General features: G+C 43.1%; 1 protein-coding gene across 1 annotated transcript; it reads right to left on the reverse strand.

Moving 5' to 3' along the window:
• Window positions 1-1065: 1065 nt before the first annotated feature.
• Window positions 1066-17761, reverse strand: SNRPD1 (small nuclear ribonucleoprotein D1 polypeptide). Its single transcript, XM_045377766.3, has 4 exons — window positions 17632-17761; window positions 7672-7748; window positions 5893-6084; window positions 1066-2464 (listed from the first exon to the last, which is right to left on the reverse strand). Exons 1-4 carry the CDS (start codon window positions 17643-17645, stop codon window positions 2388-2390), a joined length of 360 nt encoding a protein of 119 aa, XP_045233701.1. The 5' UTR covers window positions 17646-17761; the 3' UTR covers window positions 1066-2387.
• Window positions 17762-24770: the final 7009 nt, after the last annotated feature.

Here is a 24770-nt window from a genome sequence, read left to right on the forward strand (position 1 = left end):
CTTGTAGTGAGCAGCGATCATGCCACTGCACTCCAGCCTAGGTAAAGAGCAAGACTCTGTCTCAAAAAAAAAAAAAAAAAAGTAAAAAAACAAAAAAAGGTATGGAGAAAAATTACATATTGATTGTATCTTGTCACGCCAACTCACCTTTAATATATTTACTATTAAAGAATTATCTTCAGTGTGGCCAACATGGTGAAACCCCGTCTCTACTAAATACAGAAAAATCAGCTGGGTGTGATGGCGCATGTCAATAATCCCAGCTACTCTGGAGGCTGAGGCACAATAATCGCTTGAACCTGGGATGCAGAGGTTGCAGTGAGCCAAGATCGCGCCACTGCACTCCAGTCTGGGCGATACAGCAAGACTCCGTCTCAGAAGAAAGAAAAAGAAAATTGTCTTAATCATCATGAATTTTATACATCCCTTTTTGGATCATAGAACCTGTAATAAAACTGAGTGACCACTGCCAATAATCTGTGGGGGAAAAAAAGCTAATTACTATATAGCTTTGATAAATTATGAAAAAGCAGAATATCAACTGTGGAAAAATCAAAAAGTATTTGAATTTACTTGATGAGGTAAGATACTTAAAAAATATATATCTAATATTTATTTATACTAATATATAAATGTATATCTCATATGACAAGTACATTCTACATGCATACTATTAGTATATATTTATATATTAGTATACCTATATATAAAAATACACACACACACACACACACACATATATATATATATAAATTTTTTTTTTGTGATGGAGTCTCACTCCATCGCCCAGGCTGGAGTGCAGTGGCGTAATCTTGGCTCACCGCAACCTCCGCCTCGTGGGTTGAAGCAATTCTCCTGCCTCAGCCTCATGAGTAGCTGGGATTACAGGCGCCTGTCACTGCACCTGGCTAAGTTCCGTATTTTTAGTAGAAACAGGGTTTCACCATTTGGCCGGGCTGGTCTTGAACTCCTGACCTCGTGATCCACCTGCCTCAGCCTCCCAAAGTGCTGGGATTACAGGCGTGAGTCACCACGCCTGGCCTAAACTTTTTTTAGGTAACAATATTCGCAGAAAATGTCTTTACTTAAAAAACAAAACAGAAACTCACATACATGATGAAAATACAGATTTAAGCCACCCACATCCCCAGTTGTTTCCCTTAGCATATAAATACTTGGTAGTAAGCTTTACAAAGAACTGATGCACCGAGAGACATTTTTTCTGAGCTTAACAAATCAAAAACAATTTTTAAAAATCCTTATTAACAATTAGAACAGTTTTGCTGTCAAATAAAGTAGGTCTTTTCTCTTTTGCTCTCAAAGAACCCCTTAACAAAGGAGGCACCGACAGGTACACTACACATTAACAGGAGATTTTAACACGGCTCATAACTGCTAATCTAGTGACCATTAACTCCAAGTTTCAACTTGGAAAACATAAAACTATATCCTACTAAGAACTGATTAAAAAGCAAAAGAAAAAAAAGTGACACATTAGCAGCTAGACAACAAAGCAATAACCCTTAATTTAGAAGACAACTTTTTACCAGGTACCTAAGACTCCGTAGAGTAAAACTCAGGAAAGGAGAATCAATTCTAGACCCCATCCCATAAGGACTTTAGTTTCCAAAATACCAAAACGAACTTCTTATTTCCCCTGTGGGTAGGTGCCACAGAATGAAGTCAGCAGTAAAATGCATATTTAGTGCATGTCAAGTAAAAGGGTATATATTCTATATGTATTGTTAAGTTTAGCCTAAAGTCTCTTTACATATCTCAAGTTCAGCTTAAAGGTTTCTCAGTACATAGAACTGTAGCCTAACTGGATGTGTAAACAGACTGTACCTTACTCTCGTGCCAATCACTAAGTTTCAGCCAACCAAAGGCAGCAAACTGTTCAAACCATATTCAAATAAGGCAAACACTGAACTGTAACTAATATGGCTGTTGCTGTATCTTACTTTCATTTTCCATACATCACTTTCCTTCTGTTCACAAATCTGCATCAACTACACAGCTGGGCTGAAGCCTCTGAACCTATTATGCTTCAGGGGCTACCTGATTTGTGAATTGTCCTTTGCTCAATTAAACTCTGCCAAACTAAATTTGTCTAAAGCTTTTCTTTTAACCTTATTCATCATAAAAAGAAAAATTTTAGTTGAAAAACTTAAAATCTGATCATCTAAAAATGAAACTGCCCAGTAGAAATGCTTAGCTCTCACTGTGGTAATTTTGTGAATGTGGAGGAAACTACTAAAACTTTGATATACTAAATAGACAGCTCTATCCCACATTTATGTTTATTAAAAACTGACATAAACAAACACAACCTGTACAAAAAATATCCCAAATCCCGTATGACTTTGAAACAGTAATCTTGAGAGACATTATCGCCTAGGACCCCCTCTTCCTCTGCCACGGCCACGTCCTCTTCCTCTTCCTCTGCCTCTGCCTCTTCCTGCAACTGAAGGAAAAGAAAAACAAACCAAGCTCAATTCTCTTCTGCACAAATGTTACCGAGACACCACAAACAACATTTACACACACACCTTTCCCCGTTTATAGCTCTGTATTAGCAGCTACAGTAAATAAAAGTTTAACTAGCTTCTGTTAAATGTGTTAGACTTCAGATTCTCCCCACCCCACAACACATTATCATGCAGAACCAAGAACTAAAGGCCTAGGGAGATTATTATTTGTTTCATTTCAATTTATTTACTAAGAAATGTGTCAAACTTAAAAAAATAATTTTTCTTTATATCATGTCTCAAATTCACCATAAAATGATTTGAATCTCACAAAAAAAGGAAGATACATATCATAGAATAGAACACGATCACCTTGATGCCAGAGTTTTGGTAACTGAATAAAATCCAAGCAAGTTAATTCAAAACCAGGGAAGTTTAAATCTATTACATCAAATCACAATCTTATTAACTCTTCAGAAAATTGAAACTATTTTGACCTACACATAATCTAGTGCTTTAATCCATATAGCAATATCCCTGTCACTGGGTCATCCTAACTCTAGTTGAGTATCATGGTGACAGGGAATTTATCACCCAAATAAACTTATTTCATCTTCAGACAGCTAAGAATATTAGAAAATCCTGACACAGAAGTCAGTTACATTCTAAATGTTTTGCTTTTTTTTTTTTTTTTTTTAAATACAAGGTCTCTCTCTGTAGTCCAGCCTGCAGTGTAATCACACCTCACTGCAGTCTTGAACTCCTGGGCTCAAGTGATCCTCCCACCTAAGCCTCCTGAGTAGCGGGGACTACAGGTACAAGCCATCAGGTCTGGCTAATTTTTTAATTTTTTGTAGAGATGAGGTCTCCCTTTGTTGCCCAAGCTGCTTTCAAACTCGTGGACCAAAGCAATCCTCCAGCCTCAGTCTCCCAAAGTGGTGGGATTACAGGTGTGAGCCACCGCACCTGGCCACATTAGAAATTTGTACACGCTGATTCTAGTCTTACCATTCCAAGCAATAAACAGTGAGTTTAAGATGCTAATTAAGGGACATTCCACAAAATAACTGGCCCGTACTCTTACAAAGTGTTAAGGTCACAAAAGGAACCAGCTGATACACATTAAAAGAAACTAAGGAAACGAACAACTAAATGCAACCTGTTGTACTGGATTGGATCTTGGACCAGGAAAAGGACATTAGAGGGACAATCAGAGAAACGTGAAAAAGGTCTCTAGATAATATAATAGTGTCGCATCAATATAAAATTTCTATTTTTTGTAGTTACATGAAATTTTAACATTTAGGCAATGTTGGTGAAAGTGTATGGGAATTCCTTGTACTATTTTTGCAACTTTTTGTGTCTAAAATTATTTCAAAATGAAGTGTTAAATTGGGGGGAAAAACAGAGTTGGAGCAGTGTTGTAAAAAACAACAACAACAACAACAATAAAAGGGCTGGGGACCTGTAATCCCAGCTACTCGGGAGGCTGAGGCAGGAGAATTACTTGAATCCGGGAGGCAGAGGTTGTAGTGAGGCCTGGGCGACAGAGCATGACTCTGTCTCAAAAAAAAAAAAGAAATAAAAAGAAAAGAAAATGGACCAGGTATGATGGTGGCTCACACCTGTAATCCCAGCACTTTGAGAGGCCACAGCAGGATTGTTTGAGACCAAGAGTTCAAGACTAGCCTGGACAACACAGGGAGACCCTGTCTCTACAAAAAAATTAAAAAATTAGCCAGATTTGGTGGTGCATATCTGTATAAAAGAAAGATAAATTAAGAAAACAACTTTTTAAGAAGTGGGGAGTGGGTGGGGGGCAGGCATAAATAATTTTATTTATTTTTTTGAGACAGAGTTTCACTCTTGTTGCACAGGCTGGAGTGCAATGGCACGATCTCAGCTCACGGCATGGGCCACCGCGCCCAGCCAATTTCAGTTATTTTAAACTATATTATTTTAAATGTGTACACACAAAAACAGTAAGTCTAGGACGCATGTTAAAATGAACCAAATTGACCACACTTATCTCCAATTTCTTCTGAAATAGTATTTATGATAGAAAAGGAACAAAAACGGTAAGTACCCAGAAGAACAAAGAAAAGCAGAGAAAACATAGTAGATAAAAGATTTCGGCTGGGCGTGGTGGCTCATGCCTGTAATCCCAGCACTCTGGAAGGCTGAGGTAGGTAAATCACTTGAGGTCAGGGGTATGAGGCCAGCCTGATCAACACGATGAAACCCCGTCTCTACTAAAAATACAAAATTAGCTGGGTGCGGTGGCACACACCTATAATCCCAGCTACTTGGGAGGCTGAAACAGAAGAATCGTTAGAACCCAGGAGGCGGAGGTTGCAGTGAGCTGAAATCGCGCCACTGCACTCCAGCTTGGGTAACAAGAGTGAAACTCCATCTAAAAAAAAAAAAAAAAAAGAAAACAAAAAAATTTTTTTCAACAAAATTTTAAATCAGAAAATAGACTTGGAACTGTAACATTTAGTAAAGGAAGAATAACTTCTCAGCGTGGAGTAAGATGATACGAGGCAGGGGGCTTTCAATCATCAATTCCCTCACAGGTAGGTAGGTAGTAAAAGTAGAATAACCCTAAAGACATTAAGGCAAAAAGTCCTCAGATTTGAAAATACAGTCAGCCTTCAATATCCATGGGTTCCACATCCATGGATTTAACCAACTTTAGGCCTATGATGGTTGTCAGACTTTTTCTTGTCATTAACGCCTAAACAATACAATATAACTATCTACAAAGCATTTACATTATACTGGGTATTACAAGTGTACAAAAGGATGTGCAGAGGTTAGATGGAAACACTATTACCATTTTATGAAAAGGGACTTGAGCATCTGTAGATTTTGGTACCCACAGGGGGTTCTTGCAAAGTGGAAAGCAGCATGATACACAGCATGAGAGGTTAAATCATTGTTTTACAAGCTATGGATTACAACCATATTATTATTATTATTTTGAAACAGAGTCTCACTCTGTAGCCCAGGCCGGAGTGCAGTGGCATGATCTTGGCTCACAGCAACCTCCGCCTCCCGGGTTCAAGTGATTCTTCTGCCTCAGCCTCCCAAGTAACTGGGACTAAAGGCATGCGCCACCACGCCCAATTTTTTTTTTGCATTTTTAGTAGAGATGGGATTTCTCCATGTTGACCAGGCTGGTCTGGAACTCCTGGCCTCAGATGATCTGCCCGCCTCGGCCTCCCAAAGTGCTAGGATTACAGGCGTGAGCCACTGTGTCCAGCCGCATCAATGTTTTTAATAGCAACACCAGGAGTTATAATACACATTATAAGAAATATTAAAAAACAAAGACACTTGTGTTGTTTGCAAATATTTATATTATGAATAGTGTGGATTAGGATTAGCATTCACAAAAATTTTTATAATCCTTCAAACTTACCAGCTTCCCTTTTCTTAGATTTCACCTTAGGTTCAACATCCACAAGTAGTGTATCCAGAGGTAAACTGTCTGGTAGAATAAAATACCGAATGTTATTTCCTCGAATACTCAGCGTTTCCAGCTGTACAGGTTCTCTGTTCTTCAGGGTCATTTTCACAGCTTTAAGATGTGTATTCATGCTGACATCCACACCTAAAAAGAAAATAATTGGGCAGTTATTAGTATGATAAAAGTCAGGCAACTAATTAATCTACTGAGCCACAGTAAATACTGGACTACAAAAGAATACTGTTCTGCTACAGTGCAAGTTTTCTATGACATAATTTAGCACATATGCAACTGGTAAATGGGGGAATAACGTCAGTATAAATCAGCAGTGTTTCCTTCCTAGAGATTTTTCCTAGCACACTAAGTTTTGCTTACAGAAATGAATGCAGCAAGCAATGGAAGAACCCTGACTGGGCTTCAGGCTCACTACTGATCTGACAGGTATTTCTTGAATGTTTCTCTCACTGTCTTTGTGACTTTCTCATAATCCCCATTCCACTAAACTATCCTCACCTTTGTTTCTGCTTCTCTCTATATGTAATAATTGTTACCACTTTTGTTAAGAATATTTTGATTACAAAGTTACACAGGCTTTTAAGTAGTCTGCAACACCTATTCTTCTCATTAAGCTACTATTTTTAGTATGAGAGTTTACAAAATACAAAGCAATTTTTTAGGGTGATTATATGACATTATAGCTGAAACACCTGAATACTGAAGCCTTTACCAAATTATACCTGAACTAATGGGATAACTAAAGACCTACTTAGGCCAGGTTTGGTGGCTCACGCCTGTAATCCCAGCACTTTGGGAGGCCGAGGCGGGCGGATCAACTGAGGTCTTCTGACCAGCCCGGTCCAGTTCAAGATCAGCCTGGCTGACATGCTGAAACCTCGTCTCTACTAAAAATACAAAAATTAGGCCAGTGCAGTGACTTGACTCACGCCTGAAATCCCAGCACTCTGGGAGGCCGAGGCGGATGGATCATGAGGTCACAAGTTCGAGACCAAAACCCCATCTCTACCAAAATTAATCAGACCCTGGAGGCGGAGGTTGCAGTGAGCTGAGACTGTGCCACTGCACTCCAGCCTGGGCAACAGAGTGAGAATCCGTCTCAAAAAAAAAAAAAATGTACCCAGGCATGCTGGCAGGCACCTGTAGTCCCAGCCACTCGGGAGGCTGAGACAAAAGAATTGCTTGACCCCAGGCAGCGGAGGTTACAGTGAGCCGAGATCATGACACTGCACTCAAGCCCAGGTGACACAGCAAAACTCTGTTTAAAAAAAAAAATAGGCCGGGCGCGGTGGCTCACGCCTGTAATCCCAGCACTTTGGGAGGCCGAGGCGGGCGGATCACAAGGTCAGGAGATCGAGACCACGGTGAAACCCCGTCTCTACTAAAAATACAAAAAATTAGCCGGGCGCGGTTGTGGGCGCCTGTAGTCCCAGCTACTCAGGAGGCTGAGGCAGGAGAATGGCGTGAACCCGGGAGGCGGAGCTTGCAGTGAGCCAAGATCGCGCCACTGCACTCCAGCCTGGGCGACAGAGCGAGACTCCGTCTCAAAAAAAAATAAATAAATAAAAAAATCAATCAATCAATCAATTACATAATTCAGACAAAAGAATAAGAATCTGTACTACAATAACGTTCATTAAGCAATCAAAAAATAAACTCTGGATAGCAGGTAAAAGAGAAGAAAAAAATGTTATAAAAGTAGTCCAACCTCCGTACCTGTGATTGTTCCATGGACCTGTGTTCCGTTCTTCAATTCAATGGTTACAGTTTCATGACTCAATTTCATCAAAAATCTATAAATAGGAATAAAACCATTAATTTTTACCTGCAACACTTTAAAATCACATTTATTAAGGTAAAAAGATGAAACAACTAGACGCTGAAAATTTGTAGATGCTATCTGCATCAATTCCTATCAAGAATATGCTAACAATTTCAGCTTTCCTGAATCATATCCTCAACCTTTATGAAGGAACACAACAATACTAAAATGAACTGTCATTTGGACGTTTCTAATTCTCAAACCTCAAATCCAGACATACAAGATCTCAGACTCATAAATCATGAAAAATAAATAAAGAATTACAGTTGGTAAAAAGATTACAAGTTTATTACAATATTTATACATAAAGTAAAAATCTCCCTTCCTAACCCCCTGCACTGTGGGTATGTAGGAATATTATTCCAGATCATTTTATATGCACATTCATAAGCATATATACAGATTTCTTTTTACATAAATTGGGTCATATTTTATTCACATCTGTAACTTGTAGTTCTCGTTCAGCAGTTTATATTGGACATATTCCCATTTCAACATACAAAACACTCTAAGAACTGAGACTGGGTACAGTGGCTCATGCCTGTAATCCCAGCGCTTAGGGAGACCGAGGTGGGCAGATCATCTGAGGTCTGGAGTCCAAGACCAGCCTGGCCAACATGGTGAAACCCCATCTCTATAAAAACACAAAGATCAGCTGGGCAGGATGGCATGCGCCTGTAATCCCAGCTACTCAGGAAGCTGAGGCAGGAGAATTGCTTAAACCTGGGAGGCAGAGGCTGCAGTGAGCTGAGATCGCACCACTGCACTCCAGCCTGGGGAGAGAGCAAGACTCCATCTCAAAAAAAAAAAAAAAAAAAAAAAATTAGCTAGGCATGATGGAGCACGCCTGTAATCCCAGCTACTTGGAACTCCGGAGGCAGAGGCTACAGTGAGTGAGATTGTTCCACTGCACTCCAGCCTGAGCGACAGAGCAAGACTCCATCTCAAAAAAAAGCCAAAATAACAAAATAGGCCGGGCGCGGTGGCTCACGCCTGTAATCCCACCACTTTGGGAGGCCGAGGCGGGCGGATCACAAGGTCAGGAGATCGAGACCACGGTGAAACCCCGTCTCTACTAAAAATACAAAAAATTAGCCGGGCGCGGTTGTGGGCGCCTGTAGTCCCAGCTACTCGGGAGGCTGAGGCAGGAGAATGGCGTGAACCCGGGAGGCGGAGCTTGCAGTGAGCCGAGATCGCGCCACTGCACTCCAGCCTGGGCGAAAGAGCGAGACTCCGTCTCAAAAAAATAAAAAAATAACAAAATAACAAAATAACATTCTAAGAACTGAAAAGTATTCCACTATATGGAAATGTCAAAATTTATTACCTCCCTGTTGATGGACATTACTTTGGTTCAATTTTTTCCCATTACAAACCCAATTATGCAAACCCTCACCAACACAAGTTGCTGTTAAGTCTTTCAAATTTTTGTGAATTTGATGGCGGGGGGAATTTGTTTTTCCTTAATTACTTGTGAGACTGAATATCTTTTCATTAATATGGGAAAATTATTTCTTCCGTGAATTACCTGTTCACATTATTTACATATTCTCAATTAGGTTGAGTTTTTCTTTTATTTTCTACTTGTTTGCCAGTCATTCAAGTTTGTGGTTTATGGTTTCTTTAGTCACACAAACTTTTTTCACTTTTATGTTTTGAATCTGTTCATCTTCCTGGGATACATAATTTGCCTAGGAAAGGGTTTTTTCTATGCCAAGATTGTAAAAGATAGTATCTTATTTTCTTCTACTTTTAGAGTTTTAATCTACTTGGAATTGATCTTTTTTTATGCAGTGTAAGGCACAAATCTGTCTTTATTACTTTCCCCAACTGAATAGCCAGTTGCCTTGATAATATATAATGAACAAACTATCCACTTCTTACTTCATCTAGATTTCTGTTCTCCCCTTTTTATAACATTTTGCAGAGGAAGAAAAGTTGAAGGGTTTACAAATATTGTCAATTGCCAGTGCAGAGGTTAATGCCTGTAATTTCACCACTTTGAGAGGCCAAGGTGGGATGACTGCTTGAGGCCAGGAGTTCGAGACCTGCCTGGTCAACAGAGCAAGATCCTGTCTCTACAAAAATAAAAACAAAAAAATTTAGTTGGTCGGGCACGGTAGCTCATGCCTGTAACCCCAGCACTTTGGGAGGCCGAGGTAGGTGGATCATGAGGTCAGGAGTTGGAGACCAGCTTGGCCAATATGGTGAAACCCCATTTCTGCTAAAAATACAAAAAATTAGCCGGGTGTGGTGGTGCAGGGCTGTAATCCCAGCTACTCAGGAGGCTGAGGCAGGAGTATCACTTGAACTTGGGAGGCAGAGGTTGCAGTGAGCCAAGATCGTGCCATTGTGCTACAGACTGGTTGACAGAGCAAGACTCCATCACAAAAAAAAATAAAAATAAAAAAATTAGCTGAGCATGTTGGTTCATGCCTGTAGTCCCAGTTCCTTGGAATCTGAGGTGGGAGGATCACTTGAGCCCAGACTTCGAGGTTGCAACAAGCCATGATTGTGTTACTGCCCTGGAGCCTATGTGGCAGGGAAAGACTCTGTCTTTTAAAAAAATTCTATTTTTTTTTTTTTTGAGACAGTCTCACTCTGTCGGTGAGGCTGGAGCACAGTGGCATGATCTTGGTTCACTGCAACCTCCGCCTCTTGGGTTCAAGCAATTCTGCCTCAGCCTCCGAAGTAGCTGGGACTACAAGCACCTGCCACCACACCTGGATGATTTTTGCATTTTTAGTAGAGACAGGGTTTCACCATGTTGGGCTGGTCTCGAACTTCTGACCTCAGGTGATCTCCCCACCTCAGCCTCCCAAAGTGCTGGGATTATAGGCGTAAACCATGGGGCCTGGCCCTTTTTTTTTTTTTTTTAAGACAAGAGTCTTAGCCAGGTGCAGTTGCTCATGCCTGTAATCCCAGCACTTTGGGAGGCCGAGGCAGGCGGATCACCTGAGGTCAGGAGTTCACAAGCCTGGTTAACATGGCGAAAACCCGTCTCTACTAAAAATACAAAAATATTAGCCAGACTTGGTGGCACATTACTGTAATCCCAGCTACTGGGGAAGCTGAGGCAGGAGAATTGCTCGAGCCCAGGAGGCGGAGGTTGCAGTGAGTCAAGATTGTGCCACTAAACTCTAGCCTGGACGACAGAGCGAGACTCCATCAAAAACAAACAAACATTGGCCGGGCGCGGTGGCTCAAGCCTGTAATCCCAGCACTTTGGGAGGCCGAGACGGGCGGATCACAAGGTCAGGAGATCGAGACCATCCTGGCTAACACGGCGAAACCCCGTCTCTACTAAAAACACAAAAAATTAGCCGGGCGAGGTGGCGGCGCCTGTGGTCCCAGCTACTCGGGAGGCTGAGGCAGGAGAATGGCGGGAACCCGGGAGGCGGAGCTTGCAGTGAGCTGAGATCTGGCCACTGCACTCCAGCCTGGGCGACAGAGCGAGACTCCGTCTCAAAAAACAAACAAACAAACAAACAAACAAACAAAAACAGATCATACCATCTCAAAGTAAGTTGTAGGCATTGACACTTCAGCATGCATTTTCTAATGACGATCTCCTATATAACCATAATCTCACAATCAAATCTAAGAAAATGAACCCTACACTATCATACAATACACAGTTCATATACAAACTTTTAGTCTATAATATATACCTTATATTAATAGATCCTATCATCTATCACACTAAATGGTACATGTAAGATAACCTATTATCCTCCCACACTAGACTATTGTTGAGGGTAGGGATCGTAACCCCTATATCTAATCCTAGACTGTAATAGGCACTGAATAATGCTAGCAGAAATGTTTCAATGAATAAAGGGAAACCAACCTTAAAATGCCTTTTTAAAATTTTTTTTCTTTTTAGTGGTATAGACAGCCATCACAAAAAAAATTACTTGGTCTGGGATATAATAAGCTTCAAACTTTAAAAAGACTCATGAGTTGAATCTCTTTTTATATATGACATCAAGAAAATGTTTCTCTCAATGAATTGGTAACACTTGATTTCATCAGATAATTATTCAGCTCCAAATTTAACAATCAATTATACTAGAAAAGCCTAGAATTTTGAACGAATGGCTTCCTCCCATTATCAAGTTTTTGTTTTTATCTTTTTTTTTTTTTTTTTTTTTGAGATGGTGTCCTGCCGGTCACCCAGGCTGGAGTGCAGCCACGCGATCTCGGCTCACTGCAACCTCCGCCTCCCAGGTTCACGTCATCCTCCTGTCTCAGCCTCCCGAGTAGCTGGGACTACAGGCGCCCACCACCACGCCCGGCTAATTTTTTGTATTTTTAGCGGAGACGGGGTTTCACCGTGTTAGCCAGGATGGTGTCGATCTCCTGACCTTGCGATTCACCCGCCTCGGCCTCCCAAAGTGCTGGGATTACAGGCGTGAGCCACTGTGCCCGGCCTGTTTTTATCTTTTATATGAACTTACTATCCCAGTTAGTGTAAGAACTTTTACTATAAAAGTTCTTCAAATCATTTTTGGAAGCAAAGAAGACAAATAAAAGGAAAAAAATACCTTATGTAGCCAGGCGCGGAGGCTCAGGTACATAAAAGATATGTAAAAATAACTATAAGTTGTAGAATGCAATAGCGATATGCAGAGGTTTTTAGTTTTTTTCCCTGAGTAGCTGAGACTATAGGCATGTGCCACCATGCCCGGCTAATATTTTTTAAATTTTTAGTAGAGATGTGGTTTTGCCATGTTGCCTAGGCTGGTCTTAAACTCCTGGGCTCAAGCAATCAGCCTGCCTCAGTCTCCCAAAGTGCTGGGATTACAACCGTGAGCCACTGCACCCAGCTACACACAGGTTTTTTTTTTACTAAGAATATATTGTAGCATGTGGAGAAGGGAATCAGGTATTGGGGGACTTCTAGTAAGAAGCCTGAAAAGTTGGAAATACGCAGCAAGAAGAAACAAAAGAAAAATACAGCATAAGACACAGAGTAATTACAGATATTAAGATGGAGTCTCACTGTGTTGCCCAGGCTGGAGTGCAAGGTCACAATCTCAATCTGAGCTCCTCCACCTCCCGGGTTCAAGCGATTCTTGTGCCTCAGTCTCCCAAGTAGCTGAGCGCACGCCACCACAACCAGCTAATTTTTGTATTTTTAGTAGAGACAGGGTTTCACCATGTTGGCCCGGCTGGTCTCCAACTCCTGACCTCAAGTGATCCGCCAGCCTCGGCCTCACAAAGTGCTATAATAACAAGCATGAGCCACCAAGCCAGACCGATGAAATGTTAAGTTCAATATTTAAGGTCCTATGAGTAGAGAGGAGTTAGGCAGGTTCCCTTCTCGGAAAGTCCTAAGCTCTGTTAGAGAATTCCTCTAGGAGAGCTACTGAAGGATTTTCATCAATGAAGAGGAGTACCAGGCTCATATGCACATTTAAAAGAGAACCTAGGGCAAATGTTCAGAAACAGATTTTAGAAAGACAAGAGACAAAAGTATAGTCTCTAGGAAGACAAATTATGTGACTAGAGCAGTACATATACAAGTTAAAACTACAGTAATTGAGATATAAGGAACAACAAATAGATCAATGAAACAATACAAGCAAACATTTATTTCTGGTCCCATATTTACATGGTTGATTTAGCTGGGATTACAGGCGCTTGCCACCACAATCAGCTAATTGTTGTATTTTTTTTTTTTTTTTTTTTAAGTAGAGACTGGGTTTCTCAAGTTCGAGGCCAGCCTGGGCAACACAGGAAGACTCTCATCTCTTAAGAAACAAAACAGGCCGGGCATGGTGGCTCATGCCTGTAATCCCAACACTTTGGGAGGCCGAGGCAGGCGGATCACGAGGTCAAGAGATGGAGACCATACTGGCCAACAAGGTGAAACCCTGTCTCTATTAAAAATACAAAAATTAGCTGGGCATGGTGGCGTGCGCCTATAGTTCCGGCTACTTGGGAGGTTGAGGCAGGAGAATCGCTTGCACCCGGGAGGCAGAGGTTGCAGTGAGCCAAGATCGCACCACTGCACTCCAGCCTACAGTGAGACTTTGTCTCAAACAAAAAAACAAAAACAAAAAGACAAAAACAGGCTGGGCACAGTGACTCACGCTTGTAATCCCAACACTTTGGGAGGCCAAGGCAGGAGGACCATGAGGTCAGGAGTTCGAGACCAGCTTGGCCAACATAGTGAAACCCTGTCTCTACTAAAAATACAAAAATCAGCCAGGTGTGGTGGCGCATGCCTGTAGTCCCAGCTACTCGGGAGGCTGAGGCGGGAGAATCACTTGAATCTGGGAGGTAGAGGTTGTAGTGAACCAAGATCGTGCCATTGTACTCCAGCCTGGATGACAGAGTGAGACTCCATCTCAAAAACAAACAAATAAACAAGGAAAAAACCAACTAAACCCTAAGGAGATGCCACTACATACCCACTAAAATGGCTAAAATTAAAGACTGAGCAAACAACACCACACACTGGTGAGGATGTGGAGTAATTGTTATTCTAATATATTGTTACTGGAAGTGTAAAATGGTACAACCATTTTGGAAAATGGTCTGGAAATTTCTCATAAAGCTAAACACATAACAACTATGCTACAGTCCATCAACTCCACTCTTACGTATTCACCCACAAGTTTATTTCCCTCCAAAAACCTGAAGAATATTCAACGTTGTTGTAAACAAAATACGTAAGTTTTTATTTATTTTCTTTTCTTGTAATTTTTTAAAATAAAGAGCTTTTTTTTCTTGAAAGGAGTCTCGCTCTGTTGCCCAAGCTGGAGTGCAATGGTGCGATCTCAGCTCACTGCAATCTCCACCTCCCAGGTTCAAGGGATTCTCTGGCCTCAGCCTCCCTCGTAGCTGGGATTACAGGCCCTGCCACCACGCCCAGCTACTGTTTTGGTATTTTTAGTAGAGACAGGGTTTCACCATGTTGCTCAGGCTGGTCTCAAACTCCTGACCTCAAGTGATCCACCCGCCTCAGCCTCCCATAGTGCTGGGATTACAGACATGAGTCACTGTGCCCAGCCTAAAATACAGAACTTCCAAACGTACAAGGTACTAATACCCAGTAATAAAAATGAACACATCACTGATACACTTCACAATGTGGATGAATCTCAAAAACATGTGAGTAAAAGGAGTTTTACACAAAAATACTTTGTGATTCCAAATATATGAAATTCTAGTGCAGGCAAAATTCATGTATGGTGGAAGAAATTGGTTGCATCTAGGGGTATGGAGTCAGAGGTTGCCTGGGAAAGGCTTGAGGAAACTGAGGTTTTGGTAATGTTACTTCTCTTGATAGGGGTTTAGGTTACAAAAGTGCTTATGTTTTTCAATAGCAGGAAATATACGCTGCATTTCATTGTATTAAGATATTCACCTCAAAGAAGGAAAACAAAAATCCATGAGTGGGATAAAAAGGGCCTGAACCTCAATGGTGGTGACCGGAACGAAAGGAGGCTACTATGGGCAGGACAAATACACAATTATCCCTCCCTAACTGAACCCAGGAACCAAATGGATTCAACTTATTTTCAGACGAATCTTTCAGTATCTGAATTCTTTCTACTTAGTGAAACTTAGATATCAAATAGTCAGATAACACGGTGTCCCTCAGTATCAAAACACACTATCTGAACCCAAAAAACAAACAGGAAAATGTGGGACACTTTTATGCAGTAGGTAAAACTGGCAGTGTATCAAATGTCAAGGACATCAGGAGAGAAAAAGTCAAGCTCACCTCCCAGGTTTTTGGTTAGGGTGACAGTGAGAATAAGGATGACAACTACCAACTGATATACAGAAATTAGTCTACTGAAAACGCAAACCAGTTAGTCAAACAATCATTTTCTGGAGGAAAAATACATTCTCTGGTAAGAAAAAAATTTTCTTTCTATATTTGACCTAAGACACAAAACAGGATTCAGTCCAGCTATTAAAAATTACTGGAAAATTGCCATAACATGCAATATCTTTAAAGGGAACAAATGAAATCCAAGGTGTATTACATAAAATTGAACTATGAGTAGATTAAGATTCAGATTAGCAGGTATGGAGAAATTTCAAAAAATGTTGTAATTTTCTTTTTTGAGACAGAGTCTCGCTTTGTTGCCCAGGCTGGAGCACAGTGGTGTGACGTCGGCTCACTACAACCTCCCGGGATCAAGCGCCTCTCTTACCTCAGCCTCCTGAGTAGCTGGGATTACAGGCGCCCGGCTAATTTTTGTATTTTTCGAAAGACGGGGTTTCACCACGTTGGCCAGGCAGGTCCTGAACTCCTGACTTCAGGCGATCCGCCTGCCTCAGCTTCCCAAAGTGCTGGGATTACAGGCGTGAGCCACCGCGTCCAGCCTAAAAAATGCACTTTAAATTCTATGACTTCCTATCCAAAATTATAGTTCAAATAAAAATACAACAAAAATTAATCTTAATTGTCTTTTGTACCAACTCCTCCCTGAATTTTTTATTTTTTTATTTTTGCAACGGAGTCTCGCTCTGTTGCCCAGGCTGGAGCGTAGTGGCCAATCTCAGCTCACTGCAACCTCTGCCTCCTGGGTTCAAGCGATTCTCCTGCCTCAGCCTCCTCAGTAGCTGGGATTACAAGCGCGCGCCACCACGCCCGGGCAATTTTTGTAATTTTAGTAGAGACGGGGTTTCACCATGTTGGTCAGGCTGGTCTCGAACTCCTGACCTAGTGATCTGCCCGCCTTGACATCCCAAAGTGCTGGGATTATAGGCGTGAGCCACTGCGCCTGGCCTCCTCCCTGAATATTGAAGGCTTTTATGTGTTATTTAAAACGTTTCAAACAAACGTTATCTACTTGTCTGTCATCCCCCTAACTAGAAAGCTCCAACAAGGATCTGCCTTTTAAAAAATACTATTACCAGCGCCCAGTAGGTAACAGGTGCCCAATAACTATTTAGCGGATAATGACAATCCTTGACTCAACAGGAAAGAAACAAGCTAAATATTTATAATCGATGGCTTAGTTATTAGAAACGTCTGCCTCTGTTCCAGGCTCAGTCTCAAGGAAAAAGACCAAAACCAAATCTACTCGCAGGTAGTTTGGAATTAGTCTCCAGAAGACTCACCTAAGTGACAGGGTCTATTTCTCGCGAAAGAAATAAAACAGAATAACTATATATCATCTGGGTAATCAGCCACAATTACGTTGTGATAATTTCTGCCCTATATTGGGAGATTTTCCTAAATAAAAAGCTTACCTTAACAGGAAAGAGGTAGAATAATCAATCATAAGTCTAAGGAGAATCAAAAGATAAACTTAAAAATCGGCCGGGCGCAGTGGCTCACACCGGTAATCTCAGCCCTTTGGGAGGGCGAGGCAGGCAGAACGCTTTAGCCCAGGAGTTCGAGACCAGCCTGGTCAACAAAGTGAGACACCGTCTTATTTAAAAAAAAACAAAAACAAAAACTTGTGAAGCCAGAAGTCCTTCTCTGATTTAAAACAGTTTGCAAACAGGTTTGTTTCCAGATAAGCTCATACAGCTTTCTAAGTACTCTTAAGTAGGGCTGGAGCTCCACTCAAAAAGAAAATCAGTAACTGTAAGGGCGAGATGTCTCCCAGGCGGCGCTGCACCTTGAAAGTCTCTAAGTCACTAGGCGGGAAGAAAAGGCTCGGCCTTTATACCAGTATCTTGGAAGACACGCGGGATCCGCGAGCGACCCAGGCAGAAGCCCAGGCCCGAGCACGAGCTGCGGGCGCAGTAAGGCCGGCCGTTAGCAGGCCGCGCACACGCGGCTTTCCCGCCTCCTGCAAATGGGAGAGCCCAGCCTTCCGGACTCCGGGCCAAGCCCTCCCTCCACAGCCCCCAGAGCTGCTTGGTCACTCCCTCACCTCACGAGCTTCATCCTAGCGGCGCCGTCACCCTTCGGGTCCGAGAGCGCACAGAATCCAACAACCGAATACTGACCAACTGCAGTATGAATGGCCGGAAGCGCCTACTCCAGGGACTCCGGTCGTAAAGGGCGCGCGGAGCACAGCAGACGCACGGCGGAAACGCCGAGGCTGCGCTGGGCCGCACTCTCTTCCGGTCGCGAGGAGCGCGACTGCGGCCCCTGGCGGCTGGAGGTTGCCTTGCCACGACTGAGGGTGTTGAGGGCTGGTCTAAGAGGAAAAGTGTCCCACAAGAGAAGGAGATTCGAAGAGGTTAAATCCAATTAATAGGACTGTCGCACTTTGGGAGGCCGAAGCGGGGGTATCACCTGAGGTCAGGAGTTCAAGACCAGCCTGGCCAATAGGGTGAAACCCGCGTCTGTACTAAAAATACAAAAAATTAGCCGGATGTGGTGGCGGGCGCCTGTTATCCCAGCTACTCGGGAGGCTGAGGCAGGAGAATCGCTTGAACCCGGGAGGCGGAGGTTGCAGTAAGCCGAGATCGCACCACTACACTCCTGCCTGGGCAACAAGAGCGAAACTCCGTCGCGCGCGCGCGCGCGCGCGCGCACACACACACACACACACACACACACACACTAGTACTGTCACCATCACGTTTCTGAATAGCAGGGCACCGTGAGTGCAGCACCTAATATAAATTCCTCACTGAACGAAAATAAGTTCTTAGAGAAGCCCAAAGGATTATGCTAATTCTGTTCCAACGCCAGGAACCTTAGCATTACTTAATGTACCTGAAGCAATTCACACAATGAGCCGGGCGCTGTGGCTCACGCCTGTAATTCCAGCACTTTGGGAGTCCGAGGCGGGCAGATAGCGAGGTCGAGAAATCAAGACCGTGCTGGCCAACATGGTGAAACCCTGTCTCTACTAAAAATACAAAAATTAGCTGGGCGTGGTGGCACACGCCTGTAGTCCCAGTTACTCGGGAGGCTGAGGCAGGAGAATCGCTTGAACCCAGGAGGCGGAGGTTGCGGTGAGCCGAGATCGCGCCACTGCACTCCAGCCTGGCAACAGAGCGAGACTCCGTCTCAAAAAATAATAAAAATAAAAAAATAAAATCACACAATGTAGCGGATTATTTTCACTTTAAGTTCCGATCTATAAGACAAACTTTTCAATCTTCATCTTTCACAACATCTCCTCAAAATTTATTTTTATTGTTTTTCTGAGACAGAGTCTCCTTCTGTCGCCCAGGCTGGAGTGCAGTAGCACCATCTTGGCTCACTGCAACCCTTGCCTCCCCGGTTCAAGCGATTCTCGTGCCTCAGCCTCTCCAGTAACTGAGATTACAGGGGGGAATCACCACGCCCTGCTAATTATTGTCTTTTTAGTAGAGACAGGGTTTCCCCATGTTGGCCAGGATGACCTGAACTCCTGACCTCAAGTGATCTGCCTCTCTAGGCCTCCCAAAGTGCAAAGTGCTAGGATTACAGGTGTGAACTTCATCAAGATTTAACACAAACACTCCCCTTACCTCTTTCAGGTTTCAGGATGCCAAGCTCACCTGGCCTTTTTCCTTATCCCACTAACTACTCTTGTTTGTTTTGTTTTGTTTTGTTTTTAGACAAGGTCTATCGCTCTGTTGCCCAGGCTGGAGTGCAATGGCACAATCAGGGCTCACTGCAGCCTTGACCGATCTTCCTGGACTCAAGCGATCCTCCTGCCTCAGCCTTCTCAGTAGCTGGGACCACAAGTGCATGCCACCATGCCCAGCTAATATTTTATTTTTTATTTCGTAGAGAAGAGGTCTTACTATGTTGCCCAGGCTAGTATCCAACCCCTGGGCTCAAGAGATTCCACTGCCGTGGCCTCCCAAAGTGCTGGGTTTACAGGCCCAGAGCCTCCATGCCCAGCCTCTAACTACTCTTTCTAAATCTCCTTAGCTGGCTCCTCCTTCTCTATGGAGCCAATACATGTCAGAGTGCTTCCCGGCTTGCAGCTGTAGTCCCTTTATGTATACTTTTTCTTTTAACCTGGTAATCTCCTCCAAAACCATAACTTGAATTTATATCTCTAGTCCAGACTTCACCCCTGCTCAACAGAACTCTTAGATATTGTAAGACAATACTTATCGGCCGGGCATGGTGGCTCACGCCTGTAATCTCAGCACTTTGGGAGGCCGAGATGAGCAGATCACGAGGTCAAGAGATTGAGACCATCCTGGTCAACATGGTGAAACCCCATCTCTACTAAAAATACAAAAATTAGCTGGGCATGGTGGCGCATGCCTGTAGTCCCAGCTACTCGGGAGACTGAGGCAGAAGAATTGCTCGAACCCGGGAGACAGAGGTTGCAGTGAGTGGAGATCGTGCCACTGCACTCCAGCCTGGCAAAAGAACAGGACTCAGTCTCAAAAAGAAGAAGAAGAAGAAAAAAGGACAATATTTATCAAAGTTTAATGTGTGTAGGACTCACCTGGGGAAACTTTATTATTTATTTATTTATCTATTTTTGAGACAAAATTTCACTCTTGTTGCCCAAGCCGGAGTGCAATTGCATGATCTCAGCTCACTGCAACCTCTGCCTCCTGGGTTAAAATGATTCTCCTGCCTAAGTTTCCCAAGTAGATGGAATTACAGGTACATGCCACTGCACCCGGCTAATTTTTTGTATTTTTAGTAGAAATGGGGTTTCACCATGTTAGCTAGGCTGGTCTCGAACTCATGACCTCAGATGATCCATCTGCCTTGGCCTCCCAAAGTGCTGGGATTTCGGGTTTGAGCCACCACGCCTGGCCTGGAAACTTTACAATGAAAATCTGATTCAGTTGTTGGGGGGGCCTGAAATTCAGCATTTCTAAAAAGCCTTCAGCTGATGAAGCTGCCCCTACTCTATGCACATCAATTTGAGTAACAAGGCTAAAATGGATATTTGTGTGTTGCCCTCTCAACGTCGATCCCTTTGTCTTTCCAAATGTTCCTAATATTCTTCTGTTGATCCCTGTGGTCCTAAGAAAGCTGACTCTACCCTTTTAATAGTCCATTCCATTACTTGTTCACAGTAGGTTTGGGATCTAAGTTGATCCAGTCGGACCTTTGGAGGGAAAGTTCTTTTCTTTTGATTATGAATGGAAACGGAGTAACCCCTGGAGCTGTTGGGAACTTCCTTACAACCAGGAGAAGAATCAATCTCAGGACATAGTGTTGTTTATTTCTTGCTTTCTTTGTTCCTTTAGACAGGATCTTGCTCTGTTGCCCAGGCTGGGGTGCAGTGGTGTGATCCTAGCTCACTGCAGCCTTAGGCTCCTGGGAATAAATTGATCCTCTCACCTCAGCCTCCCAAAATGCTGGGATTACAGGGAGCCACTGTGCCCAACCAAGGACAGAGTTTTTAAAAAACTAAAACCTGTGATGATATCAATGAGCCCCTAGATAATGAATAATGCCTGAATGTTGCTATTTAGAATTAAATAGCCAGCCCTGCAGTGCATACTGACAGTCTCAGTTACTAGGGAGGCTGAGGCAGGAGAATCACTTGAACTCAGAAGTTCAAGGCCAACCTGGGCAACACAGCAAGACCCTTAAAAATGAAAAAAAATTAAATAAAATTTAAAAATTCAGCTCCTCAGGCCGGGCATGGTGGCGCACGCCTGTAATCCCAGCACTGTGGGAGGCCGAGGCAGGCGGATTATGAGGTCAAGAGATTGAGACAATCCTGGCCACCATGGTGAAACCCTGTCTCTACCAAAAATAAAAAAAATTACCCGGGCATGGTGGTGCATGCCTGTAGTCCCAGCTATTCGGGAGGCTGAGGCAGAAGAATTGCTGAAACTTGGGAGTTGGAGGTTGCAGTGAGCCGAGAGCATGCCTCTGCACTCCAGCCTGGGCGACAGAGCAAGACTCTATCTCTTTTTTTTTTTTTTTTTTTTTGAGACGGAGTCTCACGCTGTTGCCCAGGCTGGAGTGCAGTGGCGCGATCTCGGCTCACTGCAAGCTCCGCCTCCTGGGTTCACGCCATTCTCCTGCCTCAGCCTCCTGAGTAGCTAGGACTACAGGCGCCCGCCACCGCGCCCGGCTAATTTTTTGTATTTTTAGTAGAGACGGGGTTTCACCGTGGTCTCGATCTCCTGACCTTGTGATCCGCCCGCCTCGGCCTCCCAAAGTGCTGGGATTACAGGCTTGAGCCACCGCGCCCGGCAAGACTCTATCTCAAAAAAAAAAAAAAAAAAAAAAAAAAGAAAAACAGAAAAAATTCAGCTCCTCAATTTTGGTAATTATATTTCTTTTTTTTTTTTTTTTTTTTTGAGAGGGAGTCTCACTCCATCACCCAGGCTGGAGTGCAGTGGCGCCATCTCAGCTCACCGCAACCTCCACCTCCCAGGTTCCAGCAATTCTCTGCCTCAGCCTCCCAAGTAGCTGGGATTACAGAGGCCTGCCACCTCACCTGGCTAATTTTTGTATTTTTAGTAGAGACGGTGTTTCACCACCTTGGACAGGCTGGTCTTGAACTCCTGACCTTGTGATCCACCCTCCTCGGCCTCCTCAAGTGCTGGGATTACAGGCGTGAGCCACCATGCCCGGCCTAGTAACTACATTTCAAATACTCATATGTGTCTATGGCTACCCTTTTGAACAATGCAGATATATGAATATTTCCATCATCACAGAAAGTGTGATTGGACAGTACTTTTTGAGGACCATATTTGTTTCCTTCTTAGAATTTAATTATTTATTTACTTATTTATTGTCAGATACAAGAATGTAAACTGAAAGCAGGGAATTATGTCTTTTCTGTTGACTGCAGCACCTCCAGCATCTAAAATAATGCCTTGTTAATATGCCCTCAATAAATATTTGTGAAATAACTGAATGCCTCAACTGGGCGCAGTAGCTCACACCTGTAATCCCAGCACTTAGGGAGGCTCAGGTGGGCGGATCACCTGAGGTCAGGAGTTTGAGACCAGCCTGGCCAACATGGTGAAACCCTGTCTCTAATAAAAATACAAAAATTAGCCGGGTGTGGTGGCAGGTGTCTGTAATCCCAGCTATTCAGGAGGCTGAGGCAGGAGAATGGCTTGAACCTGGCAGGCAGAGGTTGCAGTGAGCCAAGATCGTGCCACTGCACTCTAGCCAGGGCAACAATCTCAAAGAAAAAAAAAAAAATAATAATGATAACTGAATGCCTCCTCTATTAGGATGGATGCTCCATGAGGAAGGAGACCTGAGTGTATTGTTTTCTGTAGTATCCCCAGTACTGAGCATGGGGTACTCCTCCCTATTATCTTGAAGGCCCTTCCTACTTTGGGCTGATAAAAGAAAATAACTTGTATTTGACGAATCAGAGTTTTTAAACTTTATCAAGCCCAGAGAAACATTAAAATAAGACACATGTCTCATTCATCTATTGAAACTGTTTGTAGCCGGGCCTGGTGGCTCACACCTGTAATCCCAGCACTTTGGGAGGCCAAGATGGGTGGCTCCCTTGAGCTCAGAAGTCAAAAACCAGCCTGGATAATATGTTGAGACCCCATGTTTCTACTAAAAATCCGAAAAAATAAAATAAAATAACATAGCTGGGCATGGTGATGCACGCCTATTGTCCCAGCTACTCAGGAGGCTGAGGTGGGGAGAGGCTGCAGTGAGCTGAGATGGTGCCACTGCACTCCAACCTGGGCGACAGAGCCAGACCCTGTCACACACAAAACTGTTCGCTATTATTACAAGTAGCTATAAATTACCTACTAATGCCACACCAGACACTAAACCCCATACTCTGTAGCTTAACAATGCCTAGTCAATCAGTATTTATTTCTGTAAGCCAATGATAATTCTTGAAAAACAACTTTCTATCAGCTCACTCCCTGTCCAGGTGTTTTGCCTTTAAAAACCTGCTTGTAACAAAGGCCAAAAGGAGCTCATATTCAAGTTTACTTGTGGCTGAGTCTTCTGGGCAGCTGTCCTCACTTTGGCTCAAGTAAACTCTTTAAATCACATTTTGTGCTTCGGCCTCTTCCTTTTAGATTGACAGGGGCCTGCCTACTTCTTAAGCTATCCCCTTTCCCCTCAACAGTATAATATTTGGGGCTGGGCGTGGTGGCTCACACCTGTAATCCCAGCCCTTTGGGAGGCTGAGGCAGACAGATCACGGGAGGTCAGGAGTTTGAGACCAGCCTGGACAACATGGTGAAACCCTGTCTCTACCAAAAACACAAAAAATTAGCTGCATGTGGTGGTGGGTGCCTGTAGTCCCAGCTACTCGGGAGGCTAAGGCAGAAGAATCGCTTGCACCCAGGAGGTGGAGGTTCCAGTGAGCCAAGATCGCACCACTGCACTCCAGCCTGGGTGACAGAGTGTAACTCCATCTCAAAAAAAAAAAAAAAGAAAAACAAAAATGGAGTTCTTGCAATTCATCAAGCTTACTCCCTCTCCAGCCTTTCGTACATGTAGTTCTTAATCTGGCTAATGCCTACTCATCGCCTCTCAAGTATGTGGGGCCAGCATTATTATTTGTATGGTAGTGACGTGTCTCCCAGATGGCAAATTGAAGTGTCATCGTCCGTTGATTTATCCTAAATTGCTATACTTTTTCTTTATTTTCTAGCTCAAACATTTTTTAGGATTTTTACTTTCTCATAGTATAAAACCATCAAGAGTCCTGAAATAAAGTCAACAAGAGTGGGGCAACAAATAATGCCTTAATTTCCTGCTAGCAGGAGGATTAATCTGAAAGTGAGATTGTCCTGTCCTCTGTGATTTGGCAGAGGTTTTATCTGTTGCAAGCATTTAGACTGGTCACGAGAAAGAAAAGGAACAAGGAAATGGGAAAATAATACATGGAGCAATGCAACCATTCCATTATCAGTTTTCAGAAGTAGATGTCCTACTGATAAGCAAAGGCAGAAAAGTATATACTGCAATTTAGAGTCAGCAAGGAAACAACCAATTTAAACAAGTCCGGGAAATTACATTCATGGTTTTGAGTTCAGCAGGAGAATGTGGCCTTGTAATTCTTGCTGTAGGGGGTGTTAAAAAGACCTTCACCACTTATGTAACTATAATGTCGAGCACCATGATGTGTCATCTGGGTTATAGCATTTATTTCTAGCACTGGTACACAGCAAAGTTGAAACAAAGATC

Source organism: Macaca fascicularis, chromosome 18 (genome assembly GCF_037993035.2).
Source record: "Macaca fascicularis isolate 582-1 chromosome 18, T2T-MFA8v1.1".
NCBI lineage: Eukaryota > Metazoa > Chordata > Mammalia > Primates > Cercopithecidae > Macaca > Macaca fascicularis.